Source organism: Thermothielavioides terrestris, chromosome 2, assembly GCF_000226115.1.
Source record: "Thermothielavioides terrestris NRRL 8126 chromosome 2, complete sequence".
NCBI classification, from domain to species: Eukaryota; Fungi; Ascomycota; class Sordariomycetes; order Sordariales; family Chaetomiaceae; genus Thermothielavioides; species Thermothielavioides terrestris.
Window position 1 is genome coordinate 5266743 of NC_016458.1, and position 9385 is coordinate 5276127.

General features: G+C 55.2%; 2 protein-coding genes across 2 annotated transcripts; one reads left to right on the forward strand and one right to left on the reverse strand.

Moving 5' to 3' along the window:
* Positions 1-1291: 1291 nt before the first annotated feature.
* On the reverse strand, positions 1292-1555 carry THITE_2045437 (uncharacterized protein; the record flags this gene model as incomplete). Its single annotated transcript, XM_003652564.1, has 1 exon — positions 1292-1555. A coding segment is annotated over one exon (264 nt), but the record flags the coding sequence as incomplete, so codon positions are not given.
* Positions 1556-3000: 1445 nt separating this feature from the next.
* On the forward strand, positions 3001-3880 carry THITE_2114263 (uncharacterized protein). Its single transcript, XM_003652565.1, has 3 exons — positions 3001-3329; positions 3377-3452; positions 3507-3880. Exons 1-3 carry the CDS (start codon positions 3238-3240, stop codon positions 3834-3836), a joined length of 498 nt encoding a protein of 165 aa, XP_003652613.1. The 5' UTR covers positions 3001-3237; the 3' UTR covers positions 3837-3880.
* Positions 3881-9385: the final 5505 nt, after the last annotated feature.

Below are 9385 nucleotides of genomic sequence, written 5' to 3' on the forward strand. Positions count from 1 at the left end.
AATCTATAGTGATAATGTAGAAAGGCTATAGCGGTGTCCGAATTAGCTGAAGGTCTCTAGGCTTCGGTTCTCTCAAGGTCTAGTTCTCTCTATATATAGGGCAATGCCGAACGTACTTATATACTATCTAGCGCTTTCGATTAAATGCGAATGCCGAGAGGTTCGCCATTATATTGTCTATACCAAAGTGGTAAGTGTTGTTGTATATAATAGTAAGAATGTCTTTGATATAGCTGTTGGGGATATAAAGCTTCCTCGCTCCTTCGTGGTCGATATAGTAGAGGAGACCGTCCTTTAGTTTATAGGGTCCAAGCTATGGCTTTCGGTGCTACTTTCTTCGTAGCTCTCCTTCTTGCTCTTTGTGTTCTCTCTGCTTAGCGATCTTCTTAGCTCGTTCTTCTATATTGTAGAGACTCCTAATGATCTTATTGTACCAACGGTCGTTGGGGTAAGCTATAGTCAGCTTAGCTTTGAACTCGTCACTGATAACTAGCTCGAAGGTACTAATGTCTATAGCGTAGTATTCCTCGGTATCGATCTAGATAGTGGACCAAATGTCCTCTAGTTCGTTGATAGCGTCTTAGGTTTCGTTAGGGGCGTCTTCCTCGAAGGTCGGTAGACGTAATAGGGCGTCTAGTACAACGTTGAGCTTTCCTAGTATATAGAAGATGTTAAGGTCGAACTAGGATAGCTAGTTTATAGCGTTGGCGAGCTTTAGATTAGCCTTTACAAGGTCTATAATGGCAAGAGACGTATACTTTACGATGCCTCTAGTCGCTATATAGTCTATTAAGATATTTATAGGGTATTAGTTTAACTATACTATTTTTTAGAGCTTTTTAACTGCCTATACGATAGTGGCGACTTCTGTTTTTATACTTCTATACTTCCTTTCTACATTGGAAGTTAGACGAGATAAGAATATAATGGGCTAGATCTTACTACTTGGGATGTCTTGGCTAGGGATATTAGTGCCGTCCTATTCGCTATAGAGTTGAAAGACGATTACTCTATATCCTTTGCCGCTTACGTCGAGCTTGATAAATAGCGGCTTGTTAGGACGGTAATAATGTAGGAAGTACTGCTCGTATAGGTGTTCCTATAGTAATCTGAAGGACTTTAGTTCTACTAGTATAGACTCGAATTTAGTGTTCAAGGTGAATGCCTTCCTAGCGTTCTTCGACTTAGCGATAGGAAGGTCTCCGCTTACTCTCCTTTAGGCAAGGAGTTTAGTTTTATAGTCCTATAAAGGCTACGCTTTCGCTATGTACTATAGGATGCCCTTACGTAGCTATTTGGCTATACTAAGGTACTGCTCTAAGGTCTTAAGGGTGTTGGGGAACTTGAGTTTCTTAAATACGGCAATCCTATCGTCTATCTTAGCTACTCCTTCGCTATTGACTATATAGCTAAGCAGTCTTATTGACGGGTAGGCTATAAAGGATTTTTCTATTGAAATGTGAATATATACCTTGTCGAGGATGTCGAGAACCATCTCAATGTACTTAAGATGCTCCTCTATATTCTTGCTAGCAATGATAATGTTATCGATATAGGCGTATACAAAGTGCTTATACTTATGGAATAAGCGGTCTATAAAGCGCTATACAAAAGCTAGTGAGTTTTTGAATCCTATTAGTACAACGTTTGAGCGTTCTAAACCTCTAGGACTAATGACCACTATACAGTTATAGTATTCTTCTACGACTAGAAGCTGGAAGAAGAATCTAGAGGCGTCGAATGCTATAAAGATCGTATTGCTTATTATTATGTTTATAATATCGTCTTAGTCGGGCAACGGGTATATATCTGGTACTACCAATGTATTTAGGGGCTAGAGGTCTACTATAGCTCTGCCTTTCGTTTTTCCAGCAATTGTATAGTAGACTACGAAGACTGGGCAAACGACAGGGGTTAGCTAGTCTATAAAGTCTATCTTTCTTTACGTATATAGTTTGTTATATTCTTTGTCGACGATCGCTTAGTCTTTGGCGTTTAATAGGTAAACCTAAATAGGCTTAAGCTAATTCTACTATCCGTCGATAAACGGAATTCTTATCTTCTAATCCTTTAGTATAGGGACAATGCTATAGTGAGAAGAGCAGCGAAGTGGGGCCATGCAGGATGCAGAGGCATGTGTATTGAGAGAGGTGCTCCTCTCAAGCTGGGTGGGAGGAGCGCCGAGGTCTATATACATGTGTGGGCAGAGCTGACATGTGCCCCCTGAGCGCAGGGAGCCTGGCAGATAGAGTCACGTGTGCACTAGCACGCGACACACCCCCCAGACAGACTCTCAGGAGGCTGTCTGTGGAACACGCATGCTGGGCACTGACTCTGGAGCTCGCACTGCCAGGCGCATTGAACTGTGGCCTCCGGTATTGATCCCACCATTGCGCGCAGCCGCCGCCATTGTGCAAGTTGTCCGCGCGCCATTGTGTACGCGTTGTGGCGCGTGCGTTGGCGAATTGCGTGCTGCGCTGAATGCGGTCAGACCCAGGGGCGCCAAAGTTGACATTCAGGGGCGCTGTCGTTGGCATTGTTGCGAGCGCCATTGATCGCATTGTGCGCAGTTCCCAATTGCGCAGCGCGTTCCATCCCCATCCTCCATTCAGGCGCGTATCTTGAATCGTGCCGCCTCGATTGTGGGTGCAGGTTGCGCAATTGAGCATTGCGATCATTCGCATGTGTGCCATTGTGGCCTTTGTTGCCCAACGTCTTGAATGCACGCCCACCATTGCTACCCATTGTTGCATTCGCGCCATGCAGACAATACCGCAGTGCCGCAGGCCGGTCGATGGCTGCACTCCTGGAAGTATTTAATCATGGTGAGTGCGCCTCAAACCATCTCCCGAACTCTTCCTCTGCAGACCGCGAGCAACAGCAGCAGCATCAGCAACAACAACAACATCAACAACAACAACCATGCCGTCCTCTGCTCGCCTCGCCGCTCTCGAGAAGGCCCGCGCCGCCAAGGCGGCCAAGAACAAGCCTCCCCCGCTCCCGGCCACCCCCACCAAGGCTGGCGCTGGCGCCAGCAAGAAGTGAGCACACCACAATCTGCCCGACTGGCGCGGCGCGTACATCCGCGTCTCTGACACTTGCAGCAGGACCCCCGCCACGCCGAAGACCCCCTCCAAGCGTGCGGCGCCCCCCTCCTCCTCCTCCTCCTCTTCGGAGGATGAGGAGGAGGAGGGCGCCCTGAGAGAGCAGCCCTGCCTGGGTTGCCTGAAGTCCGCCATGCGCGGCAAGAGCTCTGGGGAGTGCCGGGAGGCCCCCGGCAAAGCGGCCCGGTGCGCGCGCTGTGCGCGCGGCAAGAAGTGTCGCTCCATGTAAGTCTGTCAGCACAGTTGCAAGGCGCACGGTACTGATGAATCAGCCCCGCGAGTGTGCTCCCCGCCGCCAAGCACTTCCTGGCCCTGATGCAGGGGCGCCAGGAGCCCAAGGCCAATCTCGTGAGTACAAATGAAAAGACAAAGGAAAAGAGCTAGTCTGACTGTGTGTGGTAGGACCAGAAGACGCTGCGCGCCACCCTGCGCGCCCTCCTCGCCATGGAGGGCGAGGACGCCGACGCCGAGGATGACGACGACGATGACGACGAGCGCGCGCCCGCGCCCGCCAAGGGCAAGGGCAAGGGCAAGGCAAAGGCGGCCGCGCCCACCAAGAAGTCCAAGAAGGCCAAGAAGGCCAAGAAGGAGGAGAGCGAGGAGGAGGACGAGGATGAGGACGAGAGCGAGGAGGAGGCTGCTCCGGGCTTTGACCCGGAGGCGCTGGCGCGTGGTGTGGCGGCGGCGGTGCTGGCCGCCATGACTCCCAAGAAGAAGAAGGGTGGCAAGTAGTTCCGCGTTGTTGTTTGTTGTTTCGCGGGTGCGGGCACCCCCCAGTCTGTTTTGCGCCGGCGTGCGCTCCTGTGTTTAGTTTGTTTTTTACTCAAGCCTTGCGTTCCTGTCCCCCTGATCGTCTCCCTGCACCATATGACGCACATCCTGCAGGTTGAGGAGCTCCCTGAAGTGCTCGAACTTCTGGCGAGTCAACACCTTCGTAAGCCCATCTGCAGGCATCTCAGCAGTTGGCAAGTACGCGACCTCGAAAGATCCCTTCGCGTGTTCCTGACGCAGCCACATGTTGTGGATGTCAACATGACGCAGGCGAGTGCTGATGCGTTCGTTCTCTCCCACCACGAGCCGGATGGTCTGCGTGTTGTCACAGAACACAGTCCAAGGCACACCCAGCTCAAGTTGCAGGTCGCTGAGGAAACGCTTGAACGCCATTGTCTCCCGCGCTGCGGTGGACAGAGCGAGGAGCTCCGCCTCCGTAGACGAGGTGGTGACTGTATCTTGGCGCGCAGCCTTCCAATGAACGAGCCCACCGAACAGAGAGATGAGATAGCCTTGTGACGACCTGCGCGTATCAGGATCATCCGCATGCGACGCGTCCCCTGCGATGAGCAAGATTTGCGTGGGAGCAGCATCCTGCGGCACACCCCCGAACTGAATAGCGAGGAAGCGCGTGCCAAACAGGTAGGAGATTGCATGCTTTGCAGCATCAATGTGTGTCCCCGAGGGGTTCGTCAGGAAGTGCGAGAGCAACGATGCCGGGAACGCGACCTCCGCGCGCAGTACGACCGCGGCGTAGAGTAGCGATCCAACAAGCTCCTGGAACAGCCTGATCTGCGCTCGAGTGGCAGTGCCAGTGAACTTGCGGAGTTCCATTACAGGGAGAGGGATGCTTGGAAAGGTGATTTGATCCGCGAGACCGAAGCGCTTCGCAATCTTCTCGATGTACTGGTCAAGGCAGAGCCAGATCTTGCGTTGCGCGCGGTCGCGGATCACCCTGATGCCCAGGAACCAAGCCACGTCCCCCTTTTCGTGCACTTCGTACTTCGCTTTCAGAGCGTCGATGATCCTCTGAGCTGTCTCCGCGTGGTCTCTGTGGTAGAAGACTAGGTAGTCGTCCACGTAGAACAGCACGAGCACGCGCCGTTGGCGATCGAAGAACAAGCATGGCTCCTCAGGCGAAGCTGTGAGGCCGAGCTTCCGAAGTGTGCCGGAGAACTCTCGGTACCAGAGCAACGGAGACTCTCGCAAGCCGTACAGAGCTCTCTGCAGTTCCACAAGAAATCCAGGCTCTTCGAACCCCTCAGGCATCTCGCAAACAACACCCTCAGGCAGGTCCGCATTCAAGAACGCCTGCGCTACGTCGAACTGCTTGACCTCAAGATCAAACTGCGCGGCGATAGCCATCATTGTGCGGAACGAGCGCGCTGCGAGTGTGGCTGCATAAGTGCTTTGCAGAGTAGTGAGCTCCTGAAGGTCGCCTCGAACGCAGATGCGAGACTTGCACTTCTCGAGGTTGCCATTCTGATCGAACTTGTAGACGAAAACCCACTTCAGAGGGAGTGGTCTTCCTTTGAAGGTCTCGCGCCGAATCTTGCGCCATGTCTTCCTGTTGACGAGATTGCGAATCTCTTCCTCAGCCGCTTTGATGAACTCGGGCCCTTGAGGGTGGTTGGCGAGATCCCTCCAGCGCTTAGGAAGCTTGGCGAGGTCGTCAAAATGCACCCGGGGCCTGCTTGGCGTTGCCCCAGGACGCGCGTCACGATGTTGGCGGACTGCCGCCGCGAAAACCGCATGCAATGTGCGGTGCTGGATGCTGTCGCCCTCCTGCAGAGCGATTACAGGGTCATCCAAAAATGTGTGGCTGAACGAATGCCACGCGTGCTGATCTGGTACGTCGATGCTCTCCTCATGGTACATGGGGGCTGCGAAGCACACCAGACCGCCGCTTCCGCCTGCACCGCCGCCGGGAGACTGTCTACGGATCCGTCTTGAGTAACGAGTTGGTGGTCCGTATACCTTGCGCACGTACTTGCGCTTCTCCCTCGCTGGCGTGGCTGCGGGTGTTCCAGAATCAGGCTGAGAACCATGGTTTGAGGCGTCTTCCCAGTCGTCTGGAGCCTCTGGCTGATCGCCAGGGCGGTCGACCTCCTCTTCACTGCTAGGAGTATCGACTGCGGCAGCACTTGCCGTCGTGCTGCCCTGGCTGGCACTCCTAGTTGTGCCGCCAGCGACGCTGCTACTGGCGTCTCCGATAACTGCATCAGGGGCCTCCGATGATGCAGTTCCCACCGGTCTGCTGTCACTGCTAGCACCGTGATCAGCAGGGGGGCCGCTCCCTCCAAAACCGTCCGGGCGTTCCTGGCGCGGCTCCGGTGTTGGTTCTGGAGTGTAAAGACCACCAGTGGGCTCCTCACCCGAACTCTGGCCGCGATGCTCGAGTACTTCCGCACCCCCCAGACAGGATGGAGAGTGGGGAGGAGCCTGCCCTTCCGGTTCCCGTTCAGTCACACCCCCCAGATGTCCTGGAGAGCCGGGAACCGTCACTGGGTCTTCATGGGCATCTGTAACTCCGAACGGCACTGCCTCGGCGTCCCGAGGCTCTATGGGGAGTTCGATGAGCTCAACAACCTTTCTGGCGACTGCCACCGATTGAGCATCAAGCTGCTCCTCTCCCTCCCGGTAGAACGTGCGTTCGTCAAAGGTCACGTTGCGCGTTGTGATGACCTTCCTGAGTTTCGGTACCCAGATGCGGTAAATGTTGGACGCCCTGTATCCAACAAGATACCCGATGTGCGCTCTGGGCTTGACCTTCCCAGCACGCCTCTCAATCCCCTTTTCGCGTTCCTTCGTCAGCGGGTACGCTCGGCAGCCGTACGCATAAACGCCGCCCCAGTTAGGGCGCAGGTCGGCAGTCAGGGAATGCACGAGACCGGGCTGATACCAGCGAAACCAGTGTCTGAACCAAGAGTCGAGCACCTCGTTCGGTGAGCGGTAGTTGCGAGCGCGACTTGGGCTTATGCCGTGCAAGTACGCAGCTGCAACCGTCGACTCTGGCCACAGGTTCTGAGGAAGTCCGGCGCCCGTGAGCATTGCAAGGCTCTTTGTGATAAGTTCTTTGCCTGCGCGTTCTGAACCGCCGTTGGGCTCCTTGGTATCCGAAGGCGTAACCTCCAAGTCGATGCCCTGCTCCTGCGCCCAGAGCTCGTACGCTGTGTATCCCTTGATGCCAATGACACTGGTGTCGCCATCCTGCCTGATCTTGCAGATGGGCAGCCCGAATTGGCGTTTCACCCAGCGTTCGAAGCGGACGAGCTCATCGTACACACTGTCGTGCGTCTTGCGTATGAGTGGAGTCGCGAAAAGCTTCCCACTGTACTCGTCCTTGATGACCAGCAGCCAGTTCGAGCCGTCAAGTGCCCTCGGAAAGTCGAACAGGTCCCAAGAGACCCTCCAAAATGGGCGTGGTGACGGCTTCGATGGTGGGCGGCGCGAAATAACCTGTTCCGCGTATGCCTGCGCGCATACCTCGCATTCCAGTCTGCGAGGCCCGCGAATCCGCACACCTCTGGCGTTCAAGACGAGATGTTCCAGCGCCTCTGAACTCAGATGACCAGATCTGATGTGCCAGAGAGCAGCTGGGTCTTCTCTCTCTGGGAGCGGGTCCTTGGAGGGCCTGCTCCTCCCAAAGTTCTTCACAACTGCAGCGCTCAAAGTCACAAGTCCGGCAAAGCTTCTGGGGAGCACCCGAAGGGCATCAGAGTAGGAGGAAAGAGCATTGTATTGCAAGAAGGTCAGGTTGAACTTCTCGACCAGCTGCCTGAGTACAATACTCTTCTCCAAAGTTCCCCAACGCAGCGTGCAATCCAGACCGCAGTACCAAGCGCCCTGCGCTCGAAGGCGTCTCTCAGAGACAATGTTGACGTGAAAGCCCTCGACGACAGCAACGTTGTCTATGACAAGGTCCTCAGTGTTCGGGCCGCGCGCGCCGTTCAAAACGTTCTTGATGATCCATTTGCCGCGGCCAGAGATTGGGAAGGATGTGGTGCCTGCCTCAACAGTCTCACCGCTCGTCTTGACGAACGTGCCAGGGACAAGGAGAGCCCTGTCATTGACGAGATTGACCGCTCCACAGTTGTCAAACAGAATGCACTTGCTGAGCGGGTGTGGGCCAAACTCGAGAGATGCGAACACGCCACGCGCTCCTTCGAGCTCGCTTGCGATCGCTGGGTCGATGACAGCGTGCACCTGGAGCGCTCCCGGAAATGAAGGACCCGCGCCACTATTGGAACTAGTGGTCTTGGCGTTTGACGATGCGTTCTGGATCTTCCAACCGAGCTTCTGGAGCTCCACTCGAAGGTCGTTCCAGCGCTCCTTGGCGAATCGTTGGCGCACTGCATTCACCGCGTCGTTTGGGAGCGTCACGCCGTTCAGGGATTCCCCTGTCAGAGCGTACCGAAGTTGCCGACATTCCGAGGGAAACCACCAGTGGCGAAAAGTCTTCGGCTTGCACGGGCAGTCGCGGTTCTTCTTGCGCTTCTGACTGCCCTTCTGACCGTTCTGCGCTCCTGGAAGCACGGGGTAGGCTCCAGGCTTCGGGTGGACCACCGCTTCAGCCTGGAGGATCGCCTCGAGTGAGAGAGCCAAGTCGAGAAGGGTTGGTCCTTTGCCGCCGAGCTTCTCAGTCACACTGATATCCTTCAGCATGCGAGTCGCCCACTCTGGATCCAAGCGTCTCTGCACAGTCTTGAGGAATGTGGTGACGGCTGTTGCGTCGGTGACTGCGGCGATGTTGGCCGCCCTTGCGCGGTGGAGGACCGACATGTACTCGAGAATCCAGGTCCTGGGTTCGACGCCGCTCTGGCTGCCTCTGGCAAGGACAGTTGCGTACTCCTCGGCAAGCGCAGTGAAAGTAGCGCTGTTGGAGGGTGCGATAATCTTGCGCAGCGTCTGTATAAACCCGCGTGTGCCGGTGACGTTCTCGGCCTCCATGATGTCGTGTGCGGTGTGTGCGTAGCGGTCGCTGACAGACACGTTGATCATCTCGCGGAGCTTGTTGACGGCACGGAACGCCGCAGTGTCGATGGCGGACTTCGAGAACGCCTCGCACAGCTTGAGGAATTCACGGCGGATCTCCTCCTCAGTAGGATTGGTTGACTGAGGTTCCTCGCCACGGGTGGTGGGATCGGCTGCCTTCCAGGCTTGCAGTGCAGTGTGCCACGCCTGAAGATGGCGGTCCTGGACCGCCTGACGTGCCGCACCCTGGGTGGGCTGCACAGGAAGGCCGAGCATCTCAGCCTCGGTGGCGAGCTCGGTGTCTGGGTCGATGATGTGCCAGACACGCAGGTTGTTGGCCTCTTGGCGAACAGCAGAGATCCATCTTGGCCAGTCCTTGGGGCTGTCGAGGGTTGGAAGCGCTGCAACAGCAACGGTGACGGTTTTCTCAGTTTCGAGTGTCATCTTGAAGCAAACTGAGGTGTGCTGCGTTGTTCAGACTGAACGATGGGGGTGATGTGAACTTGTGGGAGTTGTTGACGATCGAGAAAACTGGA